This window comes from Lissotriton vulgaris, chromosome 6 (genome assembly GCF_964263255.1).
Source record: "Lissotriton vulgaris chromosome 6, aLisVul1.2, whole genome shotgun sequence".
In the NCBI taxonomy this organism is placed as follows: Eukaryota; Metazoa; Chordata; class Amphibia; order Caudata; family Salamandridae; genus Lissotriton; species Lissotriton vulgaris.
Genome location: NC_141694.1, coordinates 1,893,678,293 through 1,893,700,935, shown reverse-complemented (window position 1 = coordinate 1,893,700,935; position 22,643 = coordinate 1,893,678,293). Strand labels below are relative to the sequence as shown.

At 45.3% G+C, this 22,643-nt stretch overlaps 1 protein-coding gene across 3 annotated transcripts; it reads left to right on the top strand.

Annotated features, from left to right (window-relative positions):
• The first annotated feature begins 5,267 nt into the window (after nt 1–5,267).
• Nucleotides 5,268–22,369, top strand: LOC147709805 (uncharacterized). 3 transcript variants are annotated; one of them, XM_086928242.1, is made up of 3 exons: nt 5,268–5,548; nt 14,699–15,122; nt 19,579–22,369. In XM_086928242.1, the coding sequence occupies exon 3, from the start codon at nt 20,086–20,088 to the stop codon at nt 21,790–21,792; it is 1,707 nt and encodes a 568-aa protein (XP_086784368.1). In that variant the 5' UTR covers nt 5,268–5,548; nt 14,699–15,122; nt 19,579–20,085; the 3' UTR covers nt 21,793–22,369. The 3 variants fall into 3 exon arrangements, with proteins under 3 accessions (XP_086784368.1, XP_086784367.1, XP_086784366.1); XM_086928241.1 differs by having other exon boundaries at nt 14,699–15,203; XM_086928240.1 differs by lacking the exon at nt 14,699–15,122 and having other exon boundaries at nt 5,345–5,548.
• Nucleotides 22,370–22,643: the final 274 nt, after the last annotated feature.

Here is a 22,643-nt window from a genome sequence, read left to right as displayed (position 1 = left end):
CACTGCCTCTTCATTTGTGGGCTAATGGATTAATTGGAAAAGTGGAATCAGGAGACACAGCTTAAATCACAGCTTCTTATTTGGCAAATTGTGTGCTCTCGGATAATCAATGTTTGAGCATATTCCTCTGCTCCCCTTTTAGCAAAATAAGATGTAGTTGGAATCCAAATCAAAACTAATAGTAAGCATGTAATAAAAAAAGGACTAGATGTTATGCAGTGGAAGTGCCTAGTCTTTTGGTAAATTCACCAATATGCAATGTGATGGCAATCGTATAGCCTTTACAGGAAGTAACAGTATTCAGTAGTCTTGGATCAACTAATTTGAACGGAAATTGTATTTATAGCACTTCCTACCTCTGACGAGTTGTTGAAATGTTTGATTTAAACTGTGTGATCCTGGGCAACTCATACTCTTCCTGCGACTCTGTTCACAGATATAATAGTACATTAGCCCTTTGCAATAGGCTTAATAGAATCAATAAAGACAACAGGCATACACTCAGGACAGGAACTCAGCGCAATATCATTCACACATTCACAGCTGGTCAATGGCAGGATTAACAGTGTCAGAAACCCCAAATGTGGTACAAAGGGCGTCAGATTCTGCGGAACTCGTGGTACAAAAGGGTACGAGGCAAGGCTGCCCCCTTTCGCCTCTCCTCTTTGCCCTCGGGGTCGAACCACTAGCCATACGACTGCGACAAGATGGAGCAAACTGAGGCATTCCCATTGCAGACACCGTACATAGCGTCTCCATGTACGCCGGCGACCTCTTACTATACATACGGGCCCTCACCGACGATCTAACACCTATTTGGGTGACACTCACGGAATTTGCGGAAGCCTCCGGACTAAAGGTAAACTGGGACAAATCCACAGTTTACCCCTTTCATCCAAATCTGCCCCCCCCCCCCGAGACATATGGATGGGCAACCTGAAGGTGGCCTGGAGTGCGGAAGCCCCCGCTACTTCGGGATCTGCCTTTACCATTCCCCGACCGACATATTTGAGGGCAATCACCGTAGGGCACTAGCTGGCATCAGATCAGCAATCGGATTCTGGAGCAGCCTCCCATTAGCCCCGATCGGACGGGTGGCCTTAGCTAAAATGATAATGGTCCCACGGGTGTTATACCACTTCATGAACTTACCAGTAATCCCACCCAGAACCTTCTTTCGTGACCTTAACTCGCTTCTCAGCACACTAATCTGGGGATCTAGCAGACATTAAATAGCATTGAAGAAACTGCAATTACCCACCACACAGGGAGGAGTGGGAGCTCCATCATTTGAATCCTATTTCCTAGCGGCACAACTACAATGGTTATCTTACTGGACGGCAGGCAGGCACACCAGCGAGACACACTATGACTGGTCGAGTATCTGTCCCAGAACTCAATAGCCTTCTGCTACCTGGTACTAAGCCAAGGTGTACGTACCCCCTACAAGTAGCAGTAGCACACCAATGCATGCTAGGAGTGCATCGCATGTCACCGGGGACACCCCCATACTCTCCTATGCTGCCGCTGTCCGGATGGCCCAAACGCGAAAACTATTACACGACTAACATATTAACCGCATGGACAGAATGCGAGATCACCGACATGGAGTCCCTATTCGAGGACGGACAGGTCAAACCATTCCAACGCCTTATGGACGATTACGGTCCCCCCCGGGCCAGTTCCTACTGTACCGCCAACTCCTTGAGAGCTACTGTCTATATCACAATCTCTCGGCGGGGAGCCAAACACACATCCGGTCATACATACGGTCTTGCACATGGGAGTGGGGCGACACTTAGTCACGTGGCTTTATAAAACCATCCGAGAACTCACGAACGAACCCTTATTGACTTTATGCACCACCTGGGAGGAAGAAATTGGGCGTCCACTGCATGAGAAAGAATGGGACAGGGCTCTTGAATACCCCAAGAAGGTGTCCAGAAACGCTCGGTTTAAAAACATAAAATTTTGTATACTCCATAGAGCGCATCTTACACCGGAACGCCTGAAAAAATTCTACCCAGACACACAGTTCCTTTGCCCCGGATGCCAATCGCAGGAAGCAGATTTTCATCATATATTTTGGAGTTGCCCCACAATTCGATCCTTTAGGCACAAACATTCACGACTCCCTGGAAGCCCTCACAGGGCTTACATACCTGAACACTTGGGAAGCTAGCGCGCTAGGCATATTCCGGAAACAGAAACATTACTAAGTGCACCTTCGCTTTACTTCGCTAGCCGTTTTACTAGCTAAGAGGAGCATAGCCATACACTGGCGATCCCCCACAGGCCCCCACCCCCTCGCGGCATGGGTGGGAGCACTACACAAATGGACAGCTGTAGAGGAGGAGGCATTACGCGAGGAAGAGGATATGTAAGCACCCCATCTCCATGGAGTGGGCGGCGCACTCATACCAACAGACCCCCAACCACCAACGCAAATCACAACTGCACACAATGGACCCTTCCCAACTGCACATTCGTAACGCTGTCAGCTGCACCACACACCACATCACACTGGGCGGTCAGACACTGAAATCAGTTCGATCGTAATCATCCCCATAATTCTACAGTACACAGCTGCATTGATTTGTGAGACTCACAACACCCAGACGCCACATCTGATACCTGTACCCAGTAATCTCATGAACCTTTTCCTGGTTATTATACCACTGTTCTGTACAGTATTTACACAGCCCTAAATACCATCGTTGACAAAATGTCTACTGATCAGCTTCATATATAGATATCTGTATACTAAGCTGTGGAAGATGAAATATATAACTCAAATGAATGTACTTGTATCACTAATTGTCATGGTGAACTATAAATGCCAATAAAAATATTTTTTTTAAAAAACAAAGGGCGTCAGATAGTACCTCGGTCTGGGCCGGTGACAGGAACCAGGACTGCAGGACAAACCTGCAAAAGGCAGTGGGTGGGCATCTATTCTCAGCATCAACACAAAAACTGCCCCCACCGAGTACCCAAGAAACAGCTTTACCTCACACCACTCACATCTGCTCCACAAAAACACCCCATCCCTCTCCCCAATTCAAGAACGGATATACCCCCGCCTAACACCTCGAAAACCGCCTGCCCCTCTTTGAGGAACACATACACAGGTTTACCTCTGCACTGGACCTTTCTGCTCACTTGATCACCTCCTGCTCCTCCACCCCTTTGAGGACCCCATACATAGCTTCACCTCTGCATCACTCCTAGCTACTCCATTACCCCTTGCCTCTCTCCGAGGAGCCTACACACAGCTTCACCTCTGCACCACCTCTGCCTGCTCCCCAGATCACCCCTTGCCCCTCCCTACCCTTGAAGGCCTTGTACACAGCTTCACCTCTGCATCAGTCCTAGCTACTCCATTATACACAGCTTTACCTCTGCACCATCTCTGCCTGCTCCCCAGATCAGCCCCTGCCCCTTGAAGGCCTTGTACACAGCTTCACCTCTGCATCAGTCCTACCTACTCCATTATACACAGCTTCACCTCTGCCTGCTTCCCAGATCACCCCTTGCCCCTCCCTACCCTTGAAGGCCTTGTACACAGCTTCACCTCTGCATCAGTCCTAGTTACTCCATTATACACAGCTTCACCTCTGCACCACCTCTGCCTGCTCCCCAGATCACCCCTTGCCCCTCCCTACCCTTGAAGGCCTTGTACACAGCTTCACCTCTGCATCAGTCCTAGTTACTCCATTATACACAGCTTTACCTCTGCACCACCTCTGCCTGCTCCACAGATCAGCCCCTGCCCCTCCCCACCCTTGAAGACCTTGTACACAGCTTCACCTCTGCATCAGTCCTAGCTACTCCATTATACACAACTTCACCTCTGCACCACCTCTGCCTGCTCCCCAGATCACCCCTTGCCCCTCCCTACCCTTGAAGGCCTTGTACACAGCTTCACCTCTGCATCAGTCCTAGCTACTCCATTATACACAACTTCACCTCTGCACCACCTCTGCCTGCTCCCCAGATCAGCCCCTGCCCCTCCCTACCCTTGAAGGCCTTGTACACAGCTTCACCTCTGCATCAGTCCTAGCTACTCCATTATACACAACTTCACCTCTGCACCACCTCTGCCTGCTCCCCAGATCACCCCTTGCCCCTCCCTACCCTTGAAGGCCTTGTACACAGCTTCACCTCTGCATCAGTCCTAGCTACTCCATTATACACAACTTCACCTCTGCACCACCTCTGCCTGCTCCCCAGATCACCCCTTGCCCCTCCCTACCCTTGAAGGCCTTGTACACAGCTTCACCTCTGCATCAGTCCTAGCTACTCCATTATACACAGCTTCACCTCTGCACCATCTCTGCCTGCTCCCCAGATCACCCCTTGCCCCTCCCTACCCTTGAAGGCCTTGTACACAGCTTCACCTCTGCATCAGTCCTAGCTACTCCATTATACACAGCTTCACCTCTGCACCACCTCTGCCTGCTCCCCAGATCACCCCTTGCCCCTCCCTACCCTTGAAGGCCTTGTACACAGCTTCACCTCTGCATCAGTCCTAGCTACTCCATTATACACAGCTTCACCTCTGCCTGCTCCCCAGATCACCCCTTGCCCCTCCCTACCCTTGAAGGCCTTGTACACAGCTTCACCTCTGCATCAGTCCTAGTTACTCCATTATACACAGCTTCACCTCTGCACCACCTCTGCCTGCTCCCCAGATCACCCCTTGCCCCTCCCTACCCTTGAAGGCCTTGTACACAGCTTCACCTCTGCATCAGTCCTAGTTACTCCATTATACACAGCTTTACCTCTGCTCCACCTCTGCCTGCTCCACAGATCAGCCCCTGCCCCTCCCTACCCTTGAAGGCCTTGTACACAGCTTCACCTCTGCATCAGTCCTAGCTACTCCATTATACACAACTTCACCTCTGCACCACCTCTGCCAGCTCCCTGGCCATCCCGTCCACTCCCACCCTGAGGACACCATGCACAGTTTTTCCTCTGCATCACTCCTAGCTGCTCCATGACCCCCTGCCCTCCCTGAGGAGCCCACTCACAGTTTTACCTTCGCCTGCTCCCCCCACCTTTATAGTTTCAATTAACGCGCTACAAAATAGGTCTTATTCAGGGTCATTAGTGCTGCCATACTCCATGCAATCGACCTGCACAGATACCTCGTGCCCCGGCTCCTGCACCACAGACCTCCGGCTCTTCAGTGTCTGTAGCAAACCCTGGGTCAGCTGTCCGCTGCCACGATCACTCACCCTGCGCATGCGCGGATGCCTCATCTAGTGTCTGACCCTGTACGCATGCGCGGTGGATCGGAGCCCTCAGACCCAAGCACGAGCACCCGATCCTCAGCGCATGCGCGGATCACTGCAGCTCAGCCCCAAACAAACCGAAGGATGTGAGCGTGGTGATGAGGCTGCCGCGAGGACAGCTGACCCCTGACCCCAGGCCTTGCTGCAGACACAACAGGGCCCCCGGTGCAGCAGTGAGTGCAGCGTCATCACTGTTTGTGTTTATGGGATTTCACGAGCACCAGTGAGAGGTGGACCAGACCCAGACTGAGGTGAGTCACTGGACACCTTGAAAGTATTGAAGAGGAGGGAGGGATGGAGGGCAGAGAAGAAGGATTCTAAAGGGCCCCCGGGGGAGAGGCAGAGGTGAAGGGTTCTATAGGGCTCCCTGGGGGGAGGGCAGGAGGAGGTGAAGGATTCTATGGGGCCCTCTGGGGTGTGCAGGGGCAGGAGGGGGGCAGAGGTGAAGGATTCTATGGGGCCCTCAGGATGAGGAGGGGCAGGAGGTGATCAGGAGGGGCGGTGCAGAGGTAAAGCTGTGTTTGGACTCCTCGGGAAGTGGCAGGGGGTGATGGAGCACCTAGGAGTGATGCAGAGGTAACGCTGTGTATTGGGCCTTGGGTGTGGGGAGGGCAGGGGTAATTAGAGGAGCAGTCTAGTCCGGTGCAGAGGTAAAGCTGTGCATGGAGTTCTCAGACTGGTGAGGGGCACGGTGATCAGGGAGAAGGCGGGGGTGATACAGAGGTAAAGCTGTGTTTGGGGTCCTCATGGCTGGGGAGGGGGGTATGTGGGGATGCATAAGTAAATCTGTCCATGGGGTCCTCGGAGGATCCTGATAGCAGGTGACAATTGGCGCCTGGAAGGAAGAAGCTGCAGCTCAGGAGGGTCCTGCACAGTGCCGCATCAGGGGCCTGTTTAGCTACAGATAGTTAGAAATCCATCCACCTACTGAATGTGTGAATGAATACTGCGCTGAGTCCCTGTCCTGGGCGTTTGCCCTCTGTGTGTATTGCTTCGTTTAAGCTTGTTGCAAAATGCTGATGCACTGTTAGATCTGTAAACTGAGGCACAGGAAGAGCACGAGCTGCACAGGCTCTCACGGTTTATTACACTTCAGCCTCTCGTCAGGGGTGCTATTTATACTATTCAAATGACTAGACCTGAGACTATACTACTTGCTGCAAAGGCTACACTTTTACCATTATATTACTTTTTGATTAATATACCACAAGACAGGGCACGTCTCCATTCCACCATGTAACATCGAGTCCATTTTTCATCACATGCCTACTAGTGGTTTTTACTTTGCTTCTAAATACTCTTTATTTTGTCAAAAAGGAAGCAGAGAAATATATGCCTAAACATTGCTTATCCTAGAGCATGCCATTTGGCCAAATAGGAGGCCAGGATTTGAACTTGGTCTTCTGGTTCCAACTTTCCAACTAGTCCACTAGCCCACAATTAGAGTGGCAATGGTTCTGATGGTAAAGCTAAAGTGCTTCCTTTCCCTAGGGAATGTCAGTTTGGTGGTCCTGGCTACCTTTTGAATACAGTGTTTGTTTCAAGCATAGTTGATGAAATTGGAAAGCTGAGATTACCACTCGCTGAAACATACTCAGTGGACCAGATCCTGTGGCAGTAAGTGGTTACTGGACAGAATCATAGTACATAATACTTTAAATTGGTATTTCGAAGCTTAAGACTATTTTATTCCACTTGGATACCAGAATAGTCATTTTTTTATTGTCTCTCAAAATAGCAAACAGCCAAGACTTGCTCTAGGAAGTGGTAAATACAGTGCAGAGTAATCAGACTCCATTAACTCCAGCTGAGCTAGGTCTGTTAAATGACTGATTTACAGGAGGGAAATTTTGAATAAAAAATACGAAAAAATGAGCTCCATGACCGCTGGCCACCCGCTGCGCAACAAACATTTTCTGATGCCTCAGCACATGCAAAGTGCCAATGCATACCTGCTGTGACTGCAGACTCCCAAAGTGTTGTGTGATGTGAGAATGGAAAGTTGCATATTGCTTGCAGAGGTTTAGCCATGTTGTGTGGCCCTCTCTTGCTCTGAGTGTTGTGGGGGCCTAAGCTACCCTCTCCTCTGCAGTGTTATGAGACAGAAAGGGCAACAATGGAGTGTCTGGGGATTTGGGGAACAGGAGCTGGCTGCCCTGGGGTGATCTAGGGACCACTCTTGCCCTCACTACTTTGGAGATCCTAGTCGCCCTCTCCACTGCAGTGTTATAGGGCTGGGATTCAGGGGACAGAAGTTGGCTGCTGGGTGATCTGGGGTCCGCTCCTGCTTCACTGAACTGTTCTTGGAGCCTTTCTTGTCAGGTTATGTTATTAAAGTTGTCCCAAAAGATAATTTGCCACCAATGAAAATGGATTACAAAGAAAAATACCATCTTATAGGATTCCTGGGATTTCCAGAGAGTCCTCTTGTATCACCAACATACTGTATTGTCATCAGAGGACGTTTGTTTCTACACAAAGACAATATATTTGGGGTATAACCATGTACTTCGACATGCAATTTATTGTATTTTGACAGTTTTGTAATAGCGGCAATGTTAGCGGACTGTGTTCACACAGATATGAAATGTGAAATGGTATATCCTGTTCATAATTGCACGTTGTATATTCAAGTAATGATGGCAGTTATGATATTTGTATTTATCTGCGTTTGGTTTTGTTGCAGTATTAATGGCACACTAGCATGGTTGTAGTATTTCTTTTATGTTTACGTTTGGGTGGGGTACTTGGCACAGATACATTTGAAATATGCAGGCACGCGGTGAGCAAAGGGTTACATTTAAGTTTGTTCAAGTAAATTGGTCTTTTTCTTTTTGAGCATGATTCACCAGACGTGATTTGGGGCCTTGTTTGACACGAAGTCGCAGTATTTTAGGCACTTACTCATAGAGCACTAGTGAGTTTGATTTTTTATTTCCGTTTTTTACTTCCACCTTTTTGTTCCTTTATCTGTTTCTGTCTCATGGTTTCTTGATTATTCCCGGAGCACAATTTGAATGAATGGAGCATGTGTTTAGGATTCGAAAAATTTACAGCAATGTGGACACTGAGCCAGACAATCACTTTTTCGCAGTTTTACAAATTTGTAACATGAGTCATGTTCTTGTTGCATGTAGTCTCTTACAACTTTTGATGGGCTCTTCTTCCGTTTTAGCTGCCCCTGACAAAGGGCAAAACATGCCCGAACTGCATTTGGTTACCCAGGATGCACAGGGCATTCCATTATGCCATGAAAAACTGCCAAGATGGGCATTTCTTGACATGTAAAGATAGGAGTTATGTTGTTCCTACTAGGAATGTTAAAACACATGGAGAAAACAGATTAACAAAGACTATGGAGTAAAAATATTGGTTTCTTGTTTGTTGTAATTTTTTGCAAAACTCTGCAGCTTGACCATGGGGCGTGACAACGCACCAGATACTTTTGTGATCTTACAACTTTCCCACACAGAAAAGTGAGGAAAACATGATTTCTTTTAGCTAAATTTGAGGTTTACAGGGGATTCTGGGAAGGAAAATGTAGAAAGATCCAGGTAAGCTGCACTTCCCTGGACTCCACTCGGTTTCTAGTTTTCAGAAATGTTTGGGTTTGCTAGGTTTCCCAAGATGGCCAAAACGCAGATGACTCCCTCGCAAACCAGGTAGTTTTGTGATAGATATGTGGATACCTGTGTTTTTGGTCCCGGGCTAGAAGACATCTAGGGGAATGTAAAAAACCCAGACATTTGTGAAAAGTAGATACCCGTGGGGGTCCAGGGAGGTGTGGTTTGCGTTGATCCCTCAACATTTTCCTTTCCAGATTCCATTGCAAACCTCAAATTTAGCTAAAAAGTCACATTTTCCTCCAATACCTGAGTGGGAAAGTTGTGGGGTCACTGCACAGCACAAATTTCCTACCACTCAGCGTTTCCCTCATCCTCCCGAAAAAATAATACCACACTTGTGTAGCTGGGCCAAGTGACTATGACATGGGAGGGCCAAAAATGTTTAGAGATTGAGGGGGGCCCACAGCAGGTCCAAAAGTGCAGTTTGTTTGTATGTTTTTAGGCTGACGCTACTTTGGGCACCCACACAAGTGAGGTATAATTTTTCTCGCCAGACCTCGGGGGAAGTCTGGGTGGTAGGAAAGTGCTGTGATTCTACAACTTACCGACACAGAAATATGAGGAAAATGTGACTTTGTAAGTAAATTGGAGGTTTGTGGAAGATTCTGTGTAAGAAAATGCTGGGGATCCATAAAAGCCACATCGCCAGCCAAGAGTCAGTACACGTACACCACCATCCATGCACACTGCCAGCCAAGCGCCATCCATGCACACCGCCAGTCAAGCGCTAATCCCTGACTCCTCCAGCCAAGCACCATCCCCGCACTCCTCCAGCCAAGCACCATCCCCGCACTCCTCCAGCCAAGCACCATCCCCGCACTCTGCCAGCCTAGTACCAATCCCGCACTCCGGCAGCCAAGCACCATCTCTGCACTCCACCAGCCAAGCGCCATCCCCGCACTCCGCCAGCCAAGCGCCATCCATGCAACTGTCAGCCAAACAGCAGTCCACGTTGACTGCCAGCCAAGTGTCACACCACACACACACCACCAGGAAAGCGCCAATCTACACACACCCTCATCAAGTGCATGTCCACACACACACACCATTAGCCAAGTGCAAGCCACACACACCGCAAGCAAAATGCCAGCCAAAGGTCAGTACACGCAGACCGTAAGCCAATCTCCAGTTCATACACACAAACTCTCCCAGGTTTCTAGTGGTTTTCGGGCCTCCGCTTGGGGGTAGATGAGACTAAAAATATAATTGAAACAGCCAAAATGTTTGCCTAAAAGAAGGGGAGCAACCTGTGCCTACGGGGCTTCTTCACGACATGCCCATAAATATATCTCTGGTTCCTAGTGGGCTTTCTGCCCTGCCCGGAGGGGCAGAAAAGGGGCTATTGCTCCGATCTGCCTTCTGGGGGTGGGCAGTAGGACTGTGGCATTTGGGGGGGGACATTGGCAAGCCCATTTTGGGCAGTCCCCACCCCCATACATATATAAAAAAAACAATCCCTGGTGCCTAGTGGGCTTTCTGCCCCCCTGGGGGGGTAGATCAGGGGCTCTTGCTCCCATATGCCTGGGGGGGGGCAGAAATACTGTGGAATGTTTTTTGAGGGGTGGAGGCATTGGCATGCCTATTTTGGGCAGCTCCCACCCCTATATCACTATAAAAAAATCCCTGGTTCCTAGTGTGCTTTGATCGGGGCTAATGCCACCTATGCCTCCCGGGAGAGGGGGGGGGGGGCAGAAAGACTATGGAATCTGGGGAGGAGGGCATTGCCATGCCCATTTTGGGCAGCCCCCACCCCTATATACATAAAAATAAAACATCCCAGGTGCCTAGTGCGCTTTCTGCCCCCGGGGGCAGCTTGGGGGCTAATGCTCCTATCTGCCTCCTGGGGGAGGGCAAAAAACTGGAATTTGGAGGGGGGGGGGCATGGGCAGTGCCATGCCCATTTTGGGCAGCTCCCAACCCTATATACATAAAAATAAAACATCCCTGGTGCCTAGTGTGCTTTCTGCCCCACTTGGGGGGGAGCAGATTGGAGGCTGTCGCCCACATATGCCTCATGGGGGAGGGCAGAAAGACTGAATGTGCCCAAAATAGTGGGGGGAGCAAAAGCCTTTGCCCAAGGAGCAGCTCACCCCTCCTGGTGCCTAGTGGGTGGACCCCTGCTTGAGGATCACCCTCCTGAGGCGATCCCCAAGAAGGGATCCACTACGGATGGGTACCTTTGTAAAGGGGAGAGTCTCCCCTTTCTAATGGTACCCCCTCCCATCTGCCTCGGTGCTCAGATAGCCCCCTGAGCACAGACACACTTAAACTGATTTTCTGTTTCTCCGAAATGTCGCCAATCGTCATTTCAGAGAAGTTGTCAGAACAGGTGTGTAATAACAAAGGAGAGAGTAAGGGATTTACCACAATGTGAAGGGGAGTACTCCTGGTCCCATAGACCTAAATATGTATCAACAAAAGAAGGAGTATCACCACTGGACCAGAGAGGTCCTAATGGGGTTGGGGAAATGGAGATGATCAAAAGAAAATTGTTCTTTTGATAAAAGACCCCTCACTCACCAACCTGGTTGGTGACATGCTTCATCATCGGGGTCCCACCCGGACAGCTGAGTGCCATCCGGGTGTGCTGCGACACCTGATTACAGTGGAGCGGGAAGATTTTTGTGTGAATGTGATGTGAAAAAAGTGAAATTAAAAATTGGCCAGGTATAACTTCGATGACATTTTTTTTATTCAGACGCTACTGGACAATGTTAAAAACAGGAATGTGATACTTATGTTGGTTAAATTGACCAACAGTATCTATGTGAGTGCAATAGGGTCTACATTTTTCAACCTGTAGAGGAAATTCCCAGGTTTTCTTCAGGACCAAGTGTAAAACGACCTGGGCGAGGATCTGAGGTCGGCGTCTAGGCACAACAGCCTCCCCTCACATCCGGTCACAAATTAAGTGTCGGATGTCCCAATCCGACCCAGTTTCCTATGGGGCTAATCCCTCTCGAACATTGAGTTTCGATTTTTTCCTTACGCCTAAATTTGGACGCAAGGTTACCTGACTGTAAGTAGTAGTTAGGCCACTAGGACCGAGGGTTGGGTACACCTTAGCGTGTGTACACCGCCCAGGTCTTTTTACACTTGGTCCTGAAGAAAACCTTGGAATTTCCTCTACAGTGGTGATACTCCTTCTTTTGTTGATACAAGTTGTCAGAACACCCTTGGTAGCTGGGGAAGCTCTTCCCCAGCTCCCAAGGGTGTTTTGGTATTTCCTGTGCCATGTGCGCAGGCAGCCGGGAGCAGTCTGATGCACATAAGCACTGGTGCGGCAGACGGTTCCGGCCGTCCGACGCACCGAAACAAAATGGAAAACATGTCATGGTATATTTGCATGTATATGTGCCACAAATACACGCTGATGCCTGACACTTTCCTGGAGTTTGCAGGTTTCACATTCTGTGTGTGCTTTTTTGTCTATGTATTTTTATTAAATAGTGGGTAGTCCCTGTCACCTGCTATACATTCCATCCTGCATTTTAACATCTTTTTTTGTATTTTCATTCATACCCATTTACATTAACATAGCTATAGATTTACTGTAGTGTTGCTATAAAAGCATATATGGTATAGCATTAATTTTTTTTCATTAAATCACTCCACTGCAAACAAAAAAATAAAAAACTGCCATTTACAATGCCAATAGCTCCAACTACAAAAATGCGAGACCTATTATGTTGCAAATGCTTGTTTTAGAAGTGTATATAAAGTGAATCCTTGTGTTTTTTTTACAACATGCCCTCTTTGCTGGCACCTGTCCACAGCGTAGCTTCTGAGTGTAGAAGACTTTAGTGAGGCACCACCCCTCTAGAAACCCCTTTTGTCTGGGTGAACATGGTGTGTAAATGGGCTTATGAATAGCAAATGCTGCAATAACACGTCTGAACAGCGTAAAGGGCTGTGTACAAGATTTCAGAAAAACACATAGCCCTGTGCCACCATAATTTAACTACATACACAATGTGAATGGTAAAGTTTAATGAAACACCTCCCCTTGTTATATCTAAGTGCATGGAGTATATGAATATATTTCGTGACAGCATGCTCTATAGTGAAACCTGTTCAATCACATATCCACAAGGTGCAGAATCTCTATGGTAGAGTTTGGTAGGAAAGCTCTGTTCTTATAAGTAGATACACACCGAATATTTCAGCTGTCAGTGTTCTGTGCATTTGCAGTAATAGAGATGAATGAAACAGTGATTCTATCTGACAGTACTCTATAACTGCACCTTCACTACTCACACCTCACCACAGTTAAAGCTCTCTGTGCAAGATTTTACAGAAATACTAAGACTTGTGTTATTGCATTAGAACAGCTTAAAGATTCTCTATGGTATAAATTCATGAGAGACTTTCTCCTTTCCTTACATCTCTATGTTGAGTAAAAGCTTCTGTTTTCTGGCAATATGGCTTTTTCACTGACATCCCTCTACAGCGTCCACGTTGGCTGGGAAAGGCTTTACTGACAAACTCACCCCTGTGCAACGATCTTTTCTCTGAGTGAACAGATATATGGTTTAGTTTCCTAGCTGCACCCTCTCTAGTGACACCCCAGCATAGTGCTATTTTGTTCAGTAATTTATTTGTATAAAATGTATTAGTTAATCTAGGCCGGAAACATGGGATTGGGCCGGACAAGACACTCCTGAAGGGAATTAGATCTCAACCGCTTGGCCCAATACCCCCTTCTTGCTCCTTGGCCTCTGACCAATGGATGCACCTTTTTCTGTGAATTGACCCTCCTTAAAGATGAATGAGGTTGGATCTTCAACGTATGCTAGGTATGTTCTGAGGAGGACTGAGACAGTGGTCTCAGTACAGTAAAACATGTACCTATCTATGAAGGCTGCCTTCCTCTACTAAGCCCTGTTCACGGGGTCTATGGCTAGGCATAGTCAGCGGAGGGGCTGAGAGCAATTGTTAGAGCAATGGTGACAGTATGCTACAACATGTACCTAACTAAGATGAATGCTATCCCCTCCCAGGTCCTCTGTTGAAGGTCGTCACTGGGCAATATCAAGGGAGCGGCTTAGGCAGTGATGATATGTTACAACATGTACCTAAAATGGATGCCACCTGCTTCCAGGTCCTCTTGACAATCTGTGGCTATGCTTGGTAAGGGGCGGGCGGGTGGCAATGAACACTCATCATATCTCCCACACTGCTCACCCTAGAATCCCAAGGTTTGATGGAGGTAGGTTATGCTCTGCCCCTCCTATCCCAAGCACAACACACAGGGCTGGAAAGTATTTGTTTTACAATGTTCATGATTTGATGGAAGAAATGCAAGACATGGTCTTTGTCGTGTCTGACAATGAGGTCCAACAGGGCAATCCTGAGCATTGTGTGGCTCCTTATGTTGATATTCAGATAGGAGGTTAAACAAAAATGGTTCTGTCGGGTAACAACACAAGTGATTTGCAAATGCTATTCAATGCACTTTACAACACAAAACGAACCCACCTCTGACAAAGGCAAAATACAGTAAAATCAGGTTCTTGCAATAAATGAAAAGAAGACCTATACTTGACTTGCTGTATTTTTATATATTCATTCAAAAAATTCTCTATATAATTAGTACAATGACTGTCAAACACAATTATTCAAGTGCAAAAAAAGTGAATTGTGATCTTGTGATAAAAACACAATATGTACATTAATGATGTATTCCAATACAATCCATATATACAAATGTATTCCTTGAAGGCCATCCACTACTACGTTTTTACAGAATCCTATATATTTCTTTCAATTCACTAGAATTCTGGAATTGGTGAGCCTGTGAAGAAATGTCGACGTTTCGACCCTTCGGCGCCAGTGTCTAAGGTCGCGGCGGGTCTTTTTCAAGACAGTATGTAAAAGATACGACAGTCCTACGATCCAAGTGATTTCAATTTGCCTGAATCGGAATTTGGCACCAGGTCCTCAAAATCAGGAGCTCTCTACGAAGTGCCGTTTGAAACTAAGGCGTGGTTGCTCATACGCCGGCTGCAAACCATCAGATATTCAGATAGGAGGCAAGGTTGTTAGTAGACTCCGGTGCCAAAATGATTATGCTCACACAAGAATCATTTCAACAGAAGTGGGGTGAGCGTAAATTGTTGCCACCAAATAGGTATCATATGGCGGAAGAAAGATTGAGTTGCAAGGTTATTTTGAAGATATCAAGGAAGGAAGATCTATGGTAAAGTGTATGTTGCAGTTGAAGACTTAAACATTTTGGGATGGTTTCATCAAGGACTGTTTGGCATGATCTTATGTCCAGGTACAACTGAACAGCTAACTGTAGCATGAGATAACAGTGGGGTAGTGGAGTTATTAAACCAGTTCTCTAAAGTCATTTCAGACGAACTTGATGTTCAATTTATTAAGGTATGGAACTCAAAAAGAGCTCCACTTAAAAATTACAATTGAATCACACGATAAGAATACAATTTGCAGTGTGCAAAAAAAAAACCTTTACCATAAAATAGTATTTGTATAAGTCAAAAGAAAAAAGTCACTTACGTTTAGAGTGATAAAAAGTATAGCAGCATTTCATGAGTACAAATTTGTACAGATTAAATCACAACCATAAAATCAACAGAAGATATAGCTAGAAAAAGAGCTTACATAGTTATACAGAAGAACATCCTTGGACCAAGCAGCAATAGTTAAGTGCACAGTTCTGCAGTTAATAAAAAGATACTAATAAAACGACATTAGAGAAGAAGTCAAATATCACAATGAGATTGGATTATAAAATACAGTTATAGTTCCTTTACCACAACGAATATTTGGACTAATTATGTACACTATACAAACAATACAAGAAGAAAAAAAATGAAAGGTATGTAATTAGTCAAGCCCGCAATAGGAAAACTTTATTCAATCTAGCAGCAACAGTTCAGTGTTCCAGAATTCATTTAGGAACACTTTAGAAACGAAGGGGAAATAATGAACAATAATATAATAATTGGATACAGTACAATTCCTTTACTGCAACAAATGAATAGAATTATTTGAGTACCAAAATAGAATAAGTGGCATATAATCTAGTAGTTGGACCTTCAGGTAGGAGGCAATATGATTAAATATGAATAAAACAATTGCTCCCATACCCCCTGTCCAAAGCAACAAGTTTTAAAACACTGTAAACTTGAAGATTTTCTTAGGGAAAAGGAGAAACTCATGGGCAGTTTTAATACTATTCTGTATGAACAAAGGACGTAATTAGCATAGGTGATAAGGTAGTAGGGCTGGGCATACAAACTAAATATGATCAATAGTCTGAGGGCCCAGATAACATAAGACACAATATCTTCCTGTGCTCGCATGGGAAGACCAACTTGCCGTTAAGTCATTTAAGGGTAAGCGGTTCAAACAAAATAAAATAAGAAAACGACAGACCCTATGATCTAATTCAAGGATAAATATTTCTGGGCAACCCCTTATACTAACTAGGACGCCAACCACTATGTAGATAGACATTTTACTTCCGGGCCTGGTGAATTGCTAACTGATCACTTTAGTGACAAACATAGCAAGAAACATGTTGACCTTTTTGTATTAGCAACCACTAAACATCATGTCCGTGGGGTGGGAACCCTGATTTTAACTGAACTAGTAGACCCACAGATTAAAACTACCTTATCTCCTTTTTTATTTTCCTTAACCCATTCACACACTTGATACACTCCTCTTCACTCCACGGCCCTACACTCGCATTTCACATTACTGCTTGGAAACAAAAGATCTCTGGTAAAGAGCCCATCAGGCATAGCAGCGACGACTCGACGTGGAGCAAGCCCTTTGATAAAGCATGACACCCAGCCAGGTGTGTGAGGGACCTAGTTCAAAAAGGAGGAGACTCCGGCACCAACATTTGGACACGTATATCTACCGATTGATCCTCCAATTCTCTCTTCCTGTATCCTTAGGAACTGCATACTGTTTTGATGGAAATGGTATATGACCTGCCACTGGGGACTACTTACCCCTAAGGCCTATTGGCCACTCCTGTAGAGGGCCCACCAGTGTGTGCTTTCCTTGGGCAGGCAGTCACCCAAACTGCGATCACTCAAGGCAATAGAATTGAAAATGGGGTGCCCTGAGCAACTGCTTACCAGAAACACCCCATTTCTCAGATGGGGCATGGGTACCCTTTCCTTCCTCCTTACTCTGGGACTTGTCTGGGTCATCTTTAACCTCCCCCAAACTCTGCTGGAGGGAACCTGCAACACCCTTCTTGGGGTCACTCCCAGGTACCTTCTCGGACACTCTGGTACTGACCCAAAGGTCCATCGCCCCAGCAAGCTTCCAGAGGTCAGTCAACTTACTGTCAACTAGGTTCTGGGACAACTCTTCTGGGGAGATGAGGCTTCGGGTCTTGGATGCTTGCGCAGGCAGGGGAGGCGTCGGTTCCGGTCCGGAGAGGAGGTGACATCACAATGGCGCTGAAACCACACTTCTGTACGATGTCACGATGTCGATGGGTTCTTGACTACCCACGACGACCATCAGCTCTGCGATGATGTCGTCTTCGGAGTCGCTGCAGCACAGCAGCAGGCGTTGGGCCGGCGTCGCAAGTCTGAGCGATGCTCACGGCTATGGCAGGCTTAAGAAGTCGTCTCTGGCATCGATGTGGCACGGCGACTGGCGTCGGGTCCACGTCGCAAGTCAGAGCAGCTCTCATGACGTTGTTGCAGATAACGGTGTCGCTCGCCGGCGTCGGTGTTGCAGATTCCCTATGTAGCACTAGAACAGCAAGTTCCAGATGCAGGCAAACAGAAGGGGGTGAAGTCTGGTATCCCTGAGACTTCGGTCAGGAGGCAAGCTCAAATCAAGCCCTTGGAGTAATATTCTGCAAGATGATGAAGTCCTTAAAAAGTTCCTTCTCCTTTCCTTGGTAATGAAGAGACTACGGCAGGCCAGCCCAGCAAACAGCACACTGGCAGAGGGGCAGTCCAAACTCCTGCAGCTTCCTTGGTTCTCCTTGGCAAAAGGTTTGTCTTGTTCCCAGAAGCGATCTAAAGTCTTGGGGTCTGGATCCCCATATTTATACTACTTTTCTCTTTGTTCTCTGAAGGCAGAGAGACCAAACCAGTTCTGGTCAGTCCTGGAGCACTTGTTGACAAGACTGCTTCTTTCTTTTCACAGTGTAGGCCAGGGACAATAGACACACCACAGGATGTGGAGCCAGCATTGTAGAGGGAAGGCCCAGCCCTTTTCAGGTCCCAGGTGCAACTCTTCCCTCCCATCTTGATGTAGATCTCTCTATTCAGCGCTGGACTGACTCACCCTGTCTCGTGGAATCCTCCAGCCCCTGTCACTCAAACTCCAGACACGGAATACACAACCTAGCAGAGGCAGGCTTGGATAGTTAGGCAAGAAAATACCAACTTCACTAAAAGATGTCTTTTTTCATCTGAGTTCAGGCAAACTAAACTCAAATTTCTACCATGTTCCCTGGGTCAGTTAGGATTATAAGATGTAATAATCAAACTGCCCATTGTGGCCTATGGAGAACACGTAGCCTTGCAATAGTGAAAAAATGAAAATGGCTGTCATTCACTATTAAGACATGCCTCACACACCAGGGCATGTTCTACCATATACTTACAATGCACCCACCTTACAAGGCAGGCCTACCATAGGGGTGTCTGACATGACAAAAAGGGAAGGTTTAGGGACTGGCAAGTGGGTGCACTTGCCAAGTCGACATGGCAGTCACAGACTGCACACAGGCTCTGCAATGGCAGGCCTGAGACACACTTTACAAGCTACTTCGGTGGGTGGCACAACCAGGGCTGCAAGCCCACCAGCAGCATTTGATTTACAAGCCCTGGGCACACATGGTGCACTGTACTAGGGTCTGACAGGTGAAACCAAATAACCCATTCATGGAGACACCAATCAGTACAACAATTTAACATAGGGAGCACTTGCACTGTGGCACTGAATAGCACTGGCACAGTGCCCCGAAGCATCTAACCAGCAAAACATATAAAAAATAGAGGAGGCAATCAGAAAAAATGGAAGGGAGACTCACGCCAATGATACCAGGTCTAACAAACTCCCTTGTCGCAATTGCTTATGTTTTCCGCAATTATTTTGATGCGCTGTGTTGCATGGTTCAGTCACTGGAAAAGGCTCCATCTTGATAAGAAGGGAGGCTTCTTGTCACTGTGGATTTAACAATGTGTGTCACTGTGAGGGGGTCTCACTCACTGAACAAGGAACCTTCTCTGGTGTTTTGGTTACTCTTTGAGTCCATACTCCTTGATAAAAAGGGATCACGTAAGGATCGTATGCCCTTACTCTGCCTATTGCATCTTTATACTGAAAGTGTAATCTAGAATCTCTTCAGCACACTTGTAATGAAATGTCTCATTAAATGACACTAGATCCCTTTTAGATCTTTATTGCAAAACACATGCATTTTCAACTTGCCTATTGTAAGCTGTGGTGGCTGTGCTTTAGACCTTCTTATAGTTTTCTGTTTGTACAGTTTTATTGTGCATAATGTTGTGATTTTTTTGAAACCTCGAACAAAGTTTTCTTTTCTCTCTCTCTCTCTCTCTCTCTATCAAATACCAATAGATTTTTGTGATGAACTCTACATTTCACTTATTTAGTGTTTTTTTCCCTTAATCCAACAGGTGAAATAAATGCAGGGTTGAATGAAAAAGGTGAAGCCATTAAACATCACTTGTGTAGGAGGAGGTGATGTATAAACAGTATACCTCAAAATCTGTTCCTGTGCAGGCTAATGCCTCTCCAAAGTCTTTTTCTACAGCAAAAAACCAAAACTGTCCAATGACGTCTGTACTTTGCTCTTAGGCATAAGCTGATATATATATTGAAGATATAACACACTGACATACCGAAGCAAGTCTGATGAGGTGCTCATTACGAAGGAAGAGCTACCCTAGTATCAGAAAGAACACACAGGAGAGAAACTGTATAAGTATCTAGAATGTGACAAAACATTCATTAGGCGGAGAAAGAGGGAGTGCGACATCAGAAACTTCATACTGGAGAAAAAAGACATATTGATGGACTGACTGTGACAAAATGTTCTTCGCAATGAAAGACCTGATGCTGCATTAGACTATCCACATAGAGAAGAAAACATATCAATATATTGAATGTACTAAAGTGTTCGGATGGAAGCAAAACCTAAAGCTGCATCAACAAATCCCCACTGGGGAAAACCGTATGAATGTTCAGAATGCAACAAGACATTTATTACCAATGGAAACCTAAGAAAGCATCAGAAGATCCACACTGGGGAGAAACCATATGAATGCACTGAATGTGACAAAGCATTTATAACCAATGCAAAGCTAAAACAGCATCAGAAAATCCACACTGGTGAAAAACTGTATGAGTGTACAGAATGTGGCAAAGCATTTATAGCAAATGGAGATTTAAAGCGACATCAGAAAATCCACACTAGGGAGAAATCATATAAATGTACAGAATGCGACAATGCATTTATAACATATGGAGATTTAAAGCGACATCAAAAAATCCACATTGGGGAAAAACCATATAAATGTACAGAATGTAATAAAGTGTTCCAAAGGAAGAAAAATCTAAAGCAGCATCAACAAATCCATACTGGTGAGAAACCGTATGAATGTTCAGAATGTGAAAAGGGATTTATTACCAGTGGAGACCTAATGAAACATCAGAAATTCCACACTGGGGAGAAACCATATGAATGCACTGAATGTGACAAAGCATTTATAACAAATGGAGACCTAAAACGGCATCAGAAAATCCACACTGGTGAGAAACCATATCAATGTACAGAGTGTGACAAAGCATTTATAAGAAATGGAGAACTAAAGCAACATCGGAGAATCCACACTGGGGAGAAACCATTTCACTGTACTGAATGTGACAAAGCATTTATAACAAATAGAGAGCTGAAACAACACCAGAAAAGCCACACTGGGGAGAAGCCATATCAGTGTACAGAATGTGACAAGGCATTTATTGTAAGGCAAAATTTAGTTCGACATTGGAAAGTTCACACGGGAGAGAAACCATATCAATGTATTGAATGTCACAGAGCATTTCTAACAAATGGAGAGCTAAAGCAACATCAGAATATCCACACTGGGAAGAAGCCATATCAATGTACAGAGTGTGAAAAAGCATTCATAACAAATAGAGAGCTGAAGAACCATCATAAGATCCACACTGGGGATAAACCATATAAATGTTCTGAATGTGACAAAGCATTTATAACAAATGGAGACCTTAAGCAACATCAAAAAGTCCACACCGGGGAGAAACCCTATGAATGCATAGAATGCAACAAGGCATTTATTACAGGGCAAAGGTTAATACGACATCAGAGAGTCCACACTGGGGAGAGACCATATCAATGTACAGAGTGTGACAAAGCATTTATAACAAATGGAGAGCTAAAGCAACATCAGAAAATTCATACTGGGGAGAAACCATATCAATGTTCAGAATGTGACAAGGCATTTCTTAAAAAGTCACATCTAATGAAACATCAGATAATCCACTCTGGTGAGAAGCCATATAAATGTACAGAGTGTGACAAAACATTTATAACAAATACAGTGCTAAAACAACATCAGAGAATCCACACTGGGGAGAAACCATTTCAATGTACAGAATGTGACAAAGCATTTATAAGAAATAGAGAGCTGATGCAACATCTAAAAGTCCATACTGGAGAGAGACCATTCAACTGCACTGAATGTGACAAGGGATTTATTAGAAAGTCACGTCTAATACAACATGGGAAAGTCCACTCTGGGGCGAAACTGTATAAATGTAATTCATGTGACAAGGCATCTATTACAAATAGAAATGTAACGCAACATTAGAAATTCCACAAAACATATGAATGTACAGAAAGTGACAGGACATTTATTGCAAATTAAGGTTTAAAAATACATCAGCAAGTTCACACAGGAGAGAAATCATATACATTTACAGAATGTGGCAAAGCATTTAAAACAAATGGAGAGGTAAAGAAACATCAGAAAGTCCACACTGGGGAGAAACAATATGAATGTACCAAAGGTGACAGATTTATATCAAAGCAAAATTTAATACAACATCAGAAAGTATGTACAGGAGAGAGACAGTTCTCACTGTAATAAATGTCATAAAGCATTCATGGCAAATGAAGAGCTGAAGCAACATCAGAAAATCCATGTGGAGAGGAATCCTATGTATGTACAGAACATAATAAAGTCTTCTGCAGGAAGAATAAGGTAATGCAGCATCAATAAATCTACCGTAGGGAGAAACCTTATTAATGTACAGAATGCAACAAGGGGTCTATTACTCAACAAAATTTAATAGGAAATCATAATATTCACACAGGCGAGAAACTATATAAATGTATTGAATGTGACAATGTATTAATAAAAAATGGAAAGCTAACGCAACATCAAATATCTACACTGAAAATAGTACTGTATGTGGCAAGGCATGTATTAGCAATGGAGAGTAAAAGCAACATCAAAGTTACCATTTTTTTAAATTATATTTGTATTGAGAGTTCATAGACTTAATAGCATACAATATTATCATATTCAGATACATATTCCAAAATGTTGAGAGAGGAAGGGATTGCTTAGATTCCAAAACACAAAATATTACAATCTTCTAAATGGACGTTTCAAAATACACAGTAGTGCAATCGTAAAACGTCCATAATACAGAGAAA

Bases quoted from the DNA above. Each gene is read 5' to 3' on its own strand.
- LOC147709805 (XM_086928242.1), top strand. From the start codon at position 20,086: ATGGAAGCAAAACCTAAAGCTGCATCAACAAATCCCCACTGGGGAAAA.